The sequence below is a fragment of the Pseudophryne corroboree genome, chromosome 6, assembly GCF_028390025.1.
Source record: "Pseudophryne corroboree isolate aPseCor3 chromosome 6, aPseCor3.hap2, whole genome shotgun sequence".
NCBI lineage: Eukaryota > Metazoa > Chordata > Amphibia > Anura > Myobatrachidae > Pseudophryne > Pseudophryne corroboree.
In genome coordinates, this window is record NC_086449.1 from 291804301 (window position 1) to 291818972 (window position 14672).

General features: G+C 42.8%; 1 protein-coding gene across 4 annotated transcripts in view; it reads right to left on the minus strand.

Annotated features, from left to right (window-relative positions):
* Positions 1 to 6998: 6998 nt before the first annotated feature.
* The window catches only part of RAB27A (RAB27A, member RAS oncogene family), a 164891-nt gene continuing 157217 nt past the window's right edge, over positions 6999 to 14672 (minus strand). For 3 of the 4 annotated variants that reach the window (XM_063926121.1, XM_063926122.1, XM_063926123.1), the window contains 2 exons: positions 13368 to 13491; positions 6999 to 10861 (listed from right to left, as the gene is read on the minus strand). In XM_063926121.1, coding sequence (XP_063782191.1) covers positions 10663 to 10861; positions 13368 to 13491 — 323 coding nt within the window. In that variant the 3' untranslated portion in view covers positions 6999 to 10662. The remainder of the gene's footprint in view (positions 10862 to 13367; positions 13492 to 14672) is intronic. The other variant, XM_063926124.1, reaches the window with a different exon arrangement.

The following is a 14672-nucleotide window of genomic DNA, read 5'->3' on the forward strand; positions in this document are numbered from 1 at the left end:
GAAGAAGGCTTTCTTGCTCTAAGCATAGTTTGGATTACTTGTTTCGAAAATCCTTTAGCCTCTAAGATAGAGGTTTCAACAGCCACGCCGTCAAAGATAGGCGATCCAGATGACTGTGACAACAAGGACCCTGCATTAGCAGATCTGGACGTTGAGGGAGCAGTATCGGTGCTTCCGTGGACATTCTCAACAGATCTGTGTACCAATGCTTTCTTGGCCAAGCTGGACCTATTAGAATGATTGCTCCTTTTGCCTGTTTTATCTTTCTCACTACTCTGGGTAACAGAGATATTGGAGGGAACAGATATGCCAGCTGAAACCTCCATTCTACTGACAGTGCGTCTACAAGGACCGCTCCTGGGTCCCTTGTTCTCCATCCATACCTCGGAACTTTGTTGTTTAGTCGAGACACCATAAGGTCTATCTCCGGTAGACCCCATCTGTTCACCAGTGTCTGAAACACTTCTGGGTGTAGTGCCCATTCTGTTTCCTGAATGGTGTGCCGACTGAGAAAATCCGCTTCCCAGTTTAGTACACCCGGGACAAATACTGCTGACAATGCTGGGAGATGGAGTTCTGCCCATTTTAGAATGGGAGTTACTTCCTCCATCAGTCTCTTGCTGTGAGTTCCTCCTTGATGATTGAGGTATGCTACTGCCGTCGCATTGTCTGAGCGAATCTGGACTGGTCTTCCTTGTAGATTGTCCTTTGCCTGAACTAAAGCCAAGTAAACGGCCCTTATCTCCAACAGATTTATCGGCAGGCGACTTTCCCTTGCGGTCCATTTTCCCTAGAACCATAGGCTTCCGAGTACCGCCCCCCAGCCTTGCAGGCTGGCATTTGTTGTCAGGACTTGCCACTCTTTTATCCAAAAAGGTCTCCCCTCGTTTAAATGGTCTGTCTGTAGCCACCACGCTAGAGACCTTTTTACATTTACTGGAATCTTTATCATCTGCTTCTTTATCGTCTGATGATTTCCGTTCCATTTGGTCAGAATAAGGTGCTGCAACGGTCTGGAGTGGAATTGCGCATATTCCACCATGTCGAAGGTTGATACCATCAGACCCAACAGTCGCATTGCTGTATGGACTGACATTGTCTGGGCTTGCAACGCTTCCTGAGCCATGACCTGCACCTTGACTATCTTTTTCTCCGGTAGGAGAACTTTCTGTAGGTCTGAATCAAATATGGCCCCCAAATGAACCATCCGCTGTGACGGATTCAGGGACGACTTTTCCCAGTTTATGAGCCACCCGTGTCTCTGTAAACAAACTATCGTCTGTTGAAGATGGCTCAACAGTAAATCTTGCGACTGTGCTAAGATTAACAGGTCATCAAGGTATGGGAATATTCTTATCCCTGGTTTGCGCAGACAAGCTGCCATAACCACCATGATCTTAGTAAACACCCTGGGTGCTGTAGCTAGCCCGAAAGGCAGAGCTTGGAACTGGAAATGTTCCTGGAGGATGGCAAACCTGAGGTAACACTGATGTGATAGTGCTATAGGCACATGTAGGTAAGCATCCCGTACATCCAGAGATACCATGTAATCTCCCGGTTCCATAGCCAACATTATGGAGCGTAGCGTCTCCATGTGGAACTTCGGGATCCATATGTATTTGTTCAACATTTTCAGATTGAGGATTGGTCGGTATGACCCATTTGGTTTCAGGATTAGAAATAGATTGGAGTAGAACCCCTGTCCCCTTTGTGATGGAGGTACTAGGACAATCACACCTGACTCCAGTAATTTTTGAACTGCTTCTTGCAGGGCATTGGCCTTCGACTCTATACGAGACGGGCTGGTGCAAAAAAATCTTTGAGGAGGCTGCCTCCTGAATGGGAACCCATACCCCTGAGATACTACCTTCTGCACCCAAGCATCTGCTCTTGACTGTTGCCATATGTGTGCAAAATGAAGGAGTCGGCCCCCAACCCTGGAATCCTCCAGGCGGAGGCCCGTCTCTTCAGGCTGATGGTTTCTGTTCAGGTTTGGAAGCTGGCTTTTTGCTAGCCCACTGCTTCCTACCCCTGGATTTAAACTGGGGTTGCTTAGGCTCCTCTTTAGCTTTCGTCGTGCTTTGCCAACGAAAAGAGCAAAATTTTAAACCCTTGGACTTAGGGTTATAGGTAGCCGGAAATCTGACCTTTTTCGATTCAGCCTCTGATTCTAGGATATCCGATAAAGGTTTTCCAAATAATATATTACCGACAAAAGGCAATGCTTTCAATTCTTTCTTGGATTCCGCATCTGCCTTCCAGGTACGTAGCCAAACTGCTCTGCGAGCAACTACTGTCAAGGCTGAAGCTTTAGAAGCAACTGTACCTACATCAATTGCTGCTTCTTCCAAATACTGTGCAGATTGTCTTAAACGGCAAAAACGATCCTCTTGCTCCCTAGTAGGAGAAGAGATGCTATTCTCTAGTTCCTCTATCCATTGCCTTTGCTACCCAGGCCGAAGCCATAGCAGGTCTTACCACTGCTCCTACTAGAGAAAAAAATATTTTTCAAAAGGCTATCTACCCTTCTGTCTGTGACATCATTTAGTGAGGTAGATAACAGTGGTAAAGCAGATTTATGCACGAGTCGCAGAACATGTGCATCTACTTTTGGAGGAACTTCTCTTTTTAAACAATCCACAGCTGGAAATAGATAATAAGAATCCCATCTTTCCCGTCAGCTCATCTGACGCTGGGAATTCAGCTTTCACTGACTTTGTTCGTTTAAATACAGGTGCTTTAGCTTTTAACACTGTCTTGGTTGGCTCTTCCAACGAGAGAACAGCCTTCACAGTATTAATAAGTTCAGCTACATCATCTGAACTAAAACTCTGCGACTGATCATATACGGAGTCGAATCTATTGTATCATCATCCGATGTATCATCCTGTGTAGTCTGCCACATAGACGTAGCTGTCTTAATCTTACCTGTCTCTTGGTTGCTTGTAGAGGCTACTGGAACCAAGCCGTAGGAAGGGAGCTGCATGTATGGGTTCATAGTGTAACCTAACCCTTGAGGTGGTGCTACTGGAGTTAACTTGTCCGCTATAGAAGATAGAGTCTTTGCGAACATATTCCATGGTGGCTCTGTTGGTGGCTGAACCAACTTCTGTTTTTTACTTAGCTGAAAAGCGAAACCGTTTGCACACAAACCCTCATAAGTGACTAATTGATTCATATCAATTACCCCTGACTTACAAGATAAGCATGTTAGGGCTGTAGGAGTGCTTGATAAATTCTCCTCATCACTTTTGCCGCTCACAGACATGGTAATAATCTGTTATTGACTACACAATTTGTGACTGAAAAACACCCTATATGTAAGTATATAGAGGTGAGATCAATCTGACCACAGTGCACCTGATTTGAGGGTCAGACCAGGACTGACATTACACAGAAAAGTCAGCACACATACTAGTCAGTCACATATTAAAGCATTAGACATTGCCATATGAAAATACAACCTCCATAACAACTTATACATAAGTAGGAAAATTGTACTTCTGTTTTTAACTGGTTCTTTTTTCAACATAGCATGCAGAAAACACAGTAATACACAGGTCTCGTATGCAATAGGTACTAAAAATTAACAATTCATACTAACAAGTAGAAGGAATTCTTAGTACTGTATACCCTGCCTCCGGAGAGCGGGATACAGGGAGACTCACCACACTTCCATATCCAAGCACATACGCTCGTAAGACGCTGAGTGGATTCAGACGCTACTGATGTACACTGCCGTTCTTGATAACGGACACGGACGCTGAGCGACTTCCACGTGTATGCAGACGCTAAGGACTGCGACTCGGTCTGGGCGGGTTTATCTCCAGTGTACACAACCGCAGCGTCTAAGTTGCAACCGAGTACCCTCGTGGTAGCGTCTGAGCCGGAAGTGAGGTCATTCAGTTCATGAAACGAGAGACACGCGGGAACTGGCCATGAACTCTGAGGAGGGGCGGCCAGGAGAGCGTCTGAATCCCCCTGTTGACTTAAACTCCCTGGATCGCGGCCTCTACCTAGTCCTGGCGCCTATGATCCCAGGAGCGTAGCGCTGTCGCACTCTAGATGTTCGGCGCATCAACACACTGTTTGTAGTCTCCACCAATACAGTGTAGCTGTGTCCTGACCCCTCTAGTAAGAGGAAGTCCATAGACTCACCATCTCCCCATGCTCCGGCCACAGCCTGGTAACGTCTGCTGGACCTGCTAGAACATCCGACACAGACGCCTGTCGAGACAGCACTGATACCCGAAGGTAAGTGTTGTTGCGACCCGGTGGGGAGTTGTCGGAGCGACTCTTTCTAGTATGCGTTTAAGACGCTGTTAAGAGAAGTCGCTAATAAAAAAACAATATAGTAAGTCTATAAAAATAAAATAATAAAAGCTTGAGGCTGCTCTCACAGCAGCCCTGTGACCATGCGGCTTCCTGCCGCACTAAGCAAAAAACGGATCTGACCGAGTCAGTGGGCGGGACTATATGGTGAAGGCCCCAATGCATCCTGGGAGGCCAGAAAGCTCGTGACCGTGTTGGTGCCATTTTCGCTGTCGCTCGACAATATCCCAATGTTATCCTGTCGATAATCCTGTGGACCCAGCCAGAGAAATGTTTTTTTATTACGGGTTCTCTTTGGCGGATACATTGATGACGGTGCCTAGACGCACTTTTCCATAACTGGATAACTGTACGTTACAAAATGAGTTCCATTAGAAGTTTAGGGCAAGAGGATAGATTTAATGAAGTTTTTAAAAATGAAAAGTGGAGTTGTTGCTCATAGCAACCAGAGAGGCTAGCTATCATTTCTCTATCGCATTCTAGAAAATGATCTATAGAATCTGGTTCCTATGGGCAACGCCACTTGTCTTTTTTAGTAGCTATAGTAAGTATACCCCAAGATCTGAATTCTACACCAGAGGTGGTATAAAAGTAAGGCCTTTTGCAAGGAGAAAAACGGCATCACTATATGTGCCATCTCCACCCTTTACTGTTCCTGCAAACCAAGGTCTTGTTTTTGCATGTACGTCCTCTTATGTCCCCAATCAGCCCAACTTCTCATCACACAGTGAAAGGTTTTGCCCCCAGACACGGTCATCCACAAAACCTACTGACTTGCTTAATTCCTTCACTCACTGCATGTAAAAGCATGAATTGATAAAGGTTAATAGTGGTGGGTGAATAATTGCTTTTTGCCAATCATTAGGCAACTCTCAGCAGGTAACGGTCATTTAATACACAAAGGGAGGACGGGGGAGGGGGGGGGGATTCAAATGTTATCGCACCCCCAATCTCCAGTCTAAAGTGACGGGAGATAGTGGGGCGATATTTAAATGCCCCCACTTATTGTGCTGAATGCACCCATTACATGGGCACAAGCGTAAAAAGACCAAATGGGTCTCTTTACATGCATTTTGGCTAGCTACCCCTGGGGATAGCAAGCTGAAATTAACTTGTCACGCCTGTCGGCAGCAACATTAGAATAGCTGCCGGTAGGCGCGATTGCTGGTGGGAGGGGGGGGGGGGGGCGGGGGGGATAAGACATTTGAATCCGGCCTACAGTTTGCTCCCCCCTCCACCTTTAGGCGAGTCAATTTGTCTCACCAGATTAAATCACAATATTTAATGGAATTGCAGTTTTTCCTTAAATTATTCACTCAGCTTGCTAAATTGTTGTGGATGTGATACTTCTCATTGGATTCTTCATTAAATACCAGTTTTTAACCAAAGTGCAATATATTGAATTCTTAATTAATACTATGTTTCTACAGAAATTAGAGACTTTGTTTTAATATACAGTACCGGCAACATTTTATGGTTTACATGTGCCTCGGAGATCTCTTTTACATACATGTACTATTTTTTGGGGACTTTTTTGTTTGTCTGTTAATATTTTCGAATTGTATTACTGTGAACGCTCTGATGATTTGATATACTTTGCTGCACTGACAATATGTTTGATACATTTTTAAGTGTGTAATAAGTATCTTATATGGATGTTTATTTTATATAAAAACATTGCTATCTGTGTGAAGTTTGGATGGTCTCCTGAGTTTCCTACAGGCCCTCGGGTTTCCTCCCACAGTACAAAACATACTGGTAGGTTAATTAGCTTCTGACAAAAACACACCAGCTCTTGCCTTTATCTTCAGGAGGGTCTGGTCACTGGTGTCCACTGCCAGTCCATTTTGAAACGTGCACATGTGCGGGATCACGGTCCAGTGCACGCGCACAAAACAATCAGGTTTCTAGGGACTGCATTGGCTGCAGATAGAGCGGATGTTATAGCAGGGGCGTGGCCTTCTCCTGGTATTGCCTGTCTGTCTGTGATTAGCAGGGAGCACTTACAATGGGCAGCCACTGCTATGTAAGGGGGGGGCTGCAGCTCCTAGTGAAATCCACCACTGGTGGTAAGGACTTTTGAGTGCAAACTCCAATGACGCAGGGACTGATGTGACTGCTTATTGGGGGTCATTCTATCGCACGCTGCAGTTTATCGCAGTGGTGCGATCGGGTCAGAACTGCGCATGCCAGATGGCCACCGTTTCATGGGCGCGGTCCAGCCAACGCAGGCGTGGCCGGACCGAACGGGGGGCGGGTCGCAGCGGCTGCGTGACATCACACGCAGCCGCTGCGGGCCGGGGAGCGATGAGTAGCTCCCGGCCAGCACGCTAAAGCTGCGCTGGTCAGCCGCTACTCTTGAAGTGCAAAGGCATCGCCGCTGTGCGATGCCTTTGCACTTCTGCGGGGGAAAAGCCGGCACTGACATGCGGGGGCAGGATAGCCGTGTGCTGGGCGTCCCCCTGTCTGTCAGTGTGAATGATCGTAGCTGTGCTAAATTTAGCACCGCTATGATCATCTCGGAATGACCCCCATTATCTCTATAGTGCTACATAAGTAATAATGTTCATGTCACAGAAATTACAGATTGAAGCAACACTTTTCTTTAAATTAACAACTAAAGTGAAGATTACAGAATTATAAAAACTGAAACAATGCAAGACACCTTTATTTGATAATAGATTTTAATATACTTCATTGTTTGTAATGCATCTGGTTAAAGACAATATACATCATCAAAATATGCCATTTAAGTATTTATTAAATCTCACTTTAAATCTTAAATTTCAGACCATTAAAAAAAATAGGCGCACAGTCTTCATCTTGTAACCAAGATACCACATGACCTGGTTCAATACGACATTTGAGCTGTGCAAAACATACATTCTCATTTACAAGTGCAAATACAGCACTTGTTAAAATATCTTGGAAAGTAGTTAAAGACTATTTAATATTTGGTACGCCCTAAGCCCCTTGGATGACTGCTATGAAAAGGCACTCATCAATATTATACAATGGGCATGTGGTATGCAGCCTATACTGTATTTAGCAGGACTAACATTCTCAAACACCACCCTGCGTTATAATAGTTTCACTAAGGTGGAATAAACCTGCTGAAAGAAAACAAGAGTACTGCAATTATGTTGGTAATGCTTATTACGCCAATGTAAAGTGTATGGAAGTAATCCAATCTATTACCCCGATGTAATAAGCTACAGATCCCCTGAAAAAAGCACCAGGTGTAATACGTTTAGCACAGACCCGTACATAGCAATTTGAAGATTATATCATACAATGCACCGCACTGTAATAATGCAAGCATTAGATCACTGAAGTTGGTTATTCACCAGGACTCTATGGGACCAACTCAGTTATGTGCAATGTGGCACTGGAACAGTGCGGGCACACCGCAACATTGATCAATGTTGCGTCACCGCAATTACATGTGATCTGCAGCTGCATATTGCAAATAATTATGCCCCCTTTGACTATAGTTACTTTATGTATACTCATACAGGTCTCAGAAATATGTGCACAGATTGAGTACTGGAAGACATGAACTGGACCTAATAGTGTAGAGCAGGGCTGGCCTAACCAGTCCTCAAGATCTACCAACAGGTCATGTTTTCCAGGCCTCCTGGAGATCTGTAGGCTTGTCAGTTAGGAATGAATGCAGCACATCTTAATTGGTAATGACTACACCTGTGCACCAGCTAGGTGGTCTGGAAAATGTGAACTGTTGGTAGATCTTGAGGACTGATTTGGCCAGCCCTGGTGTAGAGCACTCAGGCCCTACTGTATGGTTACTAGTCTTCATAAGGGAGAACTGCACAGAGTACTACCGCCACCATAAAATGCTACTCAAGGCATAAAATAAAGTGTTTAGTCAAATTTGAATCCATCAGACTAACCGGTAACAAAACTATGGCTTACTTATCTAAAATATCAGGAATAGTCGTTGTCCTGGAGGTCTTTGTTCCAACCTGTGATCAAATAAAAAGGTGTTATCGGAAGGCCTTGTGGGAAGGTTTAGAACCTCTCTCCAATCATTTTGGCACCACCAGAAGTTACAATTGTATAGTTAAGCAATATGTGGTTTTACACTTGTGAGACCAAGCATGTCTTGACAACTGCATGGCATGCTGGAACCTGTAGTTTTGCAACAGCTGGAAAAGCACAGATCACAATGTAAATGTACATACTAATTGGTCAGTGCGAACACTAATTGCATGTTATCAATTTTTAGTCAGATGCCGTAAGTTATAGTAAATGTCATTTATAACTAAACATTAGGCATGAATTCTTTAGGCCTCATACCCCCTTGTGTTTATTAGATGCACTTTCTTCATTTTTAATGTTTGTACAATACATGTCAACTGTTTTCACACTGGCAACAATTATGTCACCAAACTGAAGCTACTTTTATGTTCTATTAAATAAGTTTAAGAGCACAGTGAGCTCCAAAATGTAGTAAACGTGTGTCAAACATTGTTGCTATGCATTTTTACCAGCAGTAAGAAACAAAGTGGTAGGTACACGGCCTTACGGTGCAGTTTCTCCTGTCACCATGCTCTCTAATGGGTTTTGGTACACCCTTACTATTTCTTTGCACACTTGCCATCATGAATCTTGGTAGCAGTCATTTTGCGGGTCTTAATGAATAGCATCTTGTAAATTAGGAAATAGCGGAAAATATAGATCTTTCATAAAGTACAATCATGAAAAACTTAGATTTTGCGCATTTCCCTGTGTATGTGTATACAACACTCATAACCGACGGCTGCCAGCAGAAAACACCACATGGGTTATTCATGATACAGTCAGGTTATTGCAGACAATTATCAGAATATAATGAATACACACATCAAAAAGGAAGAGATTAGGAAAAACATAATTTTATATATATGTGGCCGCCTTATACAACACACATAATATACTTGATAAACATTTTGTTAAGGCTACAGTAGGTGGATAAAAAGAAGCAATGGCTTTGAATGGCCACAGCTGGCCTACAGCTCACAGCTGCAATATATTGGAAGTGTGTCATTAGGACTTGGACTGTTACAGTTTTATCATATGTAAGACTGTAGCAACCTACGCATCTCCAGTGCCATGGTGATTCACTACTTTCTTGTACCGCCTGGTGCATAGGAAAGACAATACCGTGATAATATGGTATGAGAGGTATAAAATATAATGCGGACTGTGACATTTCTATGCTGTATTACAGATGTAAAAAAAACAAAACAACAACCTCAAAAAGGAATGCACTCGTTTTAATGCCATAGAACGATTTAACGACCCATATTTTACTGTGAAATTTCCCAGCTAATAAATAAAACTGCAAATTTTAATTTAAGACTATGGCTTCAAGTTACTTCTGTATGTCAGATCACAAAATGTTGGTTAAAAAAAATCTAAGTACATTCATTTAGAAAGATCTTCTCAAAGCCATGTTTGTACGTAGGTTTACATTTCAGCACAATGGACGGCTAAGCGAGATTTCTGTAATGTGTATATACTGTATATGTATATATATATATATATATATATATATATATATATATATATATATTTATTAACTCAATGTAAAAAAAAGAAGCTTAACACCCAGCCACCACCAAAGAACAGTGAAAAACAAAATAATCAAAAATAATTATAATTGTTATCCATTGAACAAGTGAAGAATTTCCAACCCAGAATTTATTTATTTTAATTTGGCCTCTCGCAATATTGAGCTCTTGTGTGGCAGCATGTCTCACCAGGACCAATGCGGAACTGTCTCTATCCAACAACAGGGGCCCAAAAAGCACATATGGCACATACAAAGTCATCGTTTAGCACCAGCCCTGAAGAATTTTTGCTGGTTTTTATTCTGCCCTAAATTCCTGTTGAAACATAAGAAATTTTATATATAATTTATGCATTAATAGCTATGCACATAAACATATGTTGACTGGCATAGGTCATGTAAAGAATCCTAATAATAATAATTTTCAGGAAGAACGTAGCAACATTGCAGACAGAATAATTCATAATGCAAAACTGTACTATAAAAGGCTAAACACAGCCAGGAGCAACAGGCTTGTAAGTGTCTATAAATGCAGTCTTGAATAACATTCTCCTTGCAAAGAAAATAAAAAGCCATATTGCACCTTGCTGATTGGGGAATGTAACATTAAGTTCTGACATAATGACATTTTTTCTGAGCAGAACTCAAGGTTTGCAAAATACAAACAAACACTTTATATTCTGAGGTTATGACCGTAGAACTCTAAAATTAAGGGCGGGATTATGGATCTTGGTTAGGATTTATATTAAAGGGTGGTCTCAGCAGGCACATTTGGCTTGGTCTTTGTCCTCATGTAACTGCTCAGTAGAGCTGTGGCCATTGGACCGTACAACCCCCTGTGGTATCCAAGACTTGTCCACACACCGTTCCATGCGCTTCATGATCAGGTCCAGTAAAGTATCCACTGCTTTATTCACGTTTGTCCCATCTGCAGCACTTGTTTCAAAGTAGGGGATTCTGAGGAAGGAAGGGGCATATACAGTAAATGGTACAAGCAAGAACAGAATAAAAAAAAACTGCTCTGAGTTCCATAAATTCAGCAGAAAGTTGAAATTTGGAGCGGTTCAGATGTTTTTGTTGGAACACTGTAAATGAGACTGAATCATATAACCATCATTTTCTATTGGTGTACACAGAGCATGCATGCCTACCAACAATACCAACAGAAAGCAGAAATAGTTTAGTATAAAAAAAAAAAAAATCCCCACAACAGCGCATCCACAGTACAAACAGGGCCATCTTAACAGCAGTGTGGACCCCTGAGCACAGCAATGCCCTGGGGCCCCTACCCATCCTCCATGGATGGAGGATGCCATCAGCGGCAGCTTTGATGTCCCGCGGGCGGTAGGGGGTGTTCTATCTTCCGCTCAGCATGTAGGATCTGGAGCAGTAATTTCTGCTAATTGCTCCTTTACTGCACAGATGGTGGTAGATGGGGCGGGAGGGAGAACACTAAACTGTAGAAGGGGCATTGGGCTGAATGAAGGGGGCCGGTACATGACTTCCAGGGTGGTAGGGGGTGTTTAATACGTAAAGGAGGGGTCAATAGTGTAGTGGGCTTAATATTCATCATTTTCTGGTGAGACAGCAGCTTGCTTGACTGCAGATATCTCCAGTTCCTGGAAAAAGATTTCTTAGCTTTGAATGGGGTAAAAAAAATAAGAGTGTCCCACTTGTCAGGAGATACTGGGGATTTGGGGATCAGAGTTCAGAAGCCAGAGCAATCCACCAACAAATATATAAAACTGCATATTAGGCATGTGGAGCTGGAGCAGGGACCAGCTGCTTGAAGGCTGATATCTCTGGTTCTTGGCATAGTAGAGACAAGCTGCCAGTGTCCACCAAAAGGGGAGAGTCCCAGCTTCTGAAATGTACCCTCAGAAAAACTCTAAGTCATACAGAGCCTGAGATATCTGGCTGGGAAAAGCAATTAACAGGCTTGGATGGGGTCCACTGCTTTGAAGTAGGATATCTCTGGTTCCCTAGGGCCGATTTCCAAAAATCTGGTACCCTTGGAAAGAGGGGACCCTCAGCTGTCAGCCTACGGCCCTTATACTCCAGGGGCCCTTGGGCAAGAGCCCATTGAACCCATATGAAAAGACGGCCCTGAGTACAAATAGATCAGTTTATCAAATAAAGCCTTACTCTTTGAATCGTTCAAATAGAAAGCAGATTCCTTATGGTGAACAAAGAATTTCATTGCCCCCATAACAATTCATAAATATACGTGTGCTTAAAAATTTTGACCTATATTTTGCGCAAAGTTGTGGCAGATACATTTTGAAAATATGATTTCGGGAAAAGCAAGTAGTTTTAGTCACTGTCCACAAGGTGGTGCCAACGTAACAAACATGTGCAACATCCACGTGAACTCGACACAAAACTTAGGGGGTAATTAAAATTTAGCAGATCTACGATCAGTTACTTTGACATGCAGGGAGACACCCAGCACAGTGCTAGTCCGTCCCGCATGTCAGGCCCTCCCCCCCTCTCCCGCACAGGTACAAAAGCATTGCACGGCGGTGATGCTTTTATACCTGACAAGTAGCTCCCTGCCAGCACAGCTCCTGCACACTGGAGGGAGCTAACCGCTGTGGCCTGGGTCGCATCGGCTGCGTGACGTCACGCAGTTGCCGCGGCCCGCCCTCCCCAACAGTCCAGACATGCATTCGTTGTCCGGACCGCGCCCCGCCAACGTCGTTCTAACGCCATTGGCACGCCCTCTCCCGCTTCATAGTAATTCAGACTGCGATCACTGGCGCTGCAGCGATGCAGTCTGAATTACCCCTTTAAAGTGGATGCGACTTTGTTTAACTACAGTAAGAGCTCTGAAAATCCTGTAAAAGTCAATATTACATTATTTAAGGTTACAAACCTCTATATGTGCTTTCTTGTTTATTGTCAGCTAAATCATCCATGTCAGGAATTGTAGCTTAGATTAGTGCACTTTTACCATTTCCAAGCCTATTTAAAAAAAAATCCCATGCCAGGAATCCACAACATCACTATTAGTGATATAATTCCACTGAAAAGGTTTATCAGGACACTGATTTATTACCGTAGATATGGCAGGGTCACCAAAAACTGGAGGCATGAACTTTTTTTAAAGATTGTTTTTTTCTGCACTTTTTATGAAGTTCCAGCACTGATATTTCTTTAGTGCGGTAATTTTCAAACTAAATCTAAATCTAGTGACCTAAAGGAAAGTTTTTTTATGGGAGCTGTAATAACAATATATAGAGCAATGCATGAGATCACCAGGCTCTCATACCTGTACTATAAACACCTTCAATGAGCATGTACTCTTTTCCTAACTACTAACGTATATAACTTGATGATATTAAGCATTCGTGAACTGTTCAAGGAACACAGGCATCTTGTGGTCCCGGGACGGATCCCGGGTCCCATAAGACGGAGTAGGCAAGTTGCTTGTGAGCTAAAACAATATAAGGAAATAGCTCACCCATATTTCTCTGCAAATTCCTTGGCCTCTTCTTCCTTAATGGCTCTTTGATCCTCAAGATCACTTTTATTTCCACATAGCACAATATCCGGGTTCTCACAATACGCATGTATTTGCAGCTGGCCTAGTAAGAGAAGCAAGTAATTGGTCATTCCGGCACTTCTCTGCTAATGTTAAAATGCAAAAGTGTGATAGGAATTCCTTATCGTATTTCTTTCTAGGTTACACTTAACTTGAAGGGACTATAAAAACAGCTGCATTCCCTGGATGTAAGCAAATTACCTTTAGGAAGTTTAGAAAGACTAAAGGAGGGGGGAGGGGGATTCAATTGCAGGTGAATACATCCACCTGGCCAAATCAGCGTGCATGGCAGACCGATCTCAAACAAAAAAGTATTCACTGCTCCATAGGGTAGCGAGCACTGTTGCTCTAATATGGCATTTAGCTGGGTGGGTGAAAGGTGCAAGATTCTGTGACATTTCCAGTGTTTAAACACTGCAACAGCAGCAATTTGCACCCTTCACCTGGAATTTAATTCCCCCTTCGTGCTTATTTTGAATGTAACTGTGTATCTCTTCAAGTTTATCAAAACCAAGAAGTTTCAATGTCTGAGAAAAGCAATGTTTAGAAGTGAATGGTGCTGCAATAATGTGTGGTTTTAGCCACTAGGTGGTACTGTTGCATGGCATACCAGGAAATCAATGGACAGCTAACTCTCATGACAAGAAATCTAACATGCATAGTTTCCTGTGCAGAGAACCATCTGTCCTTATGTGTACAGATTAAACAAATACATTAATATAAGGCCTAGTTGCAAAGAAGATACAGTTTCCCTCTAATAGTGGTTACGGTTTAGTGTCACCTTAGTTTATATATGCCTACTAGAGCTACAATCTCCTGAAACAGTCTGCAAAGTCATTTTTCTTGGACAACAGGCTTTTTTTTTCTTTTTTCTTTTATCAGCAGAAGGGTCAAACACACTTCCCGTCACAACCATGACTGAACTAAATCAAGCAATAAATGTTCCAGTTTTCATTGGTGTAAATAACAAAACCATGAAGAATGTTGGATGACCACAGGCTCAGCACCCAGATAACAGGGTAAATGTCATAGCCGCCTATAATACTTTTACAACTTTGTTTAATGAATTAAGAGAGCGCAGATGGGAAGTGGGACGTTTCGTAATTGTAATTATATTGGGATTGTTTTGTACCACCTCTCTTTGTTCTGACAATGGGCAAGATGAAATAAAAAAGGCTACTTTATAAGATTTGCAATTACTGTTTTGCTCCTAATTGAGTCTAT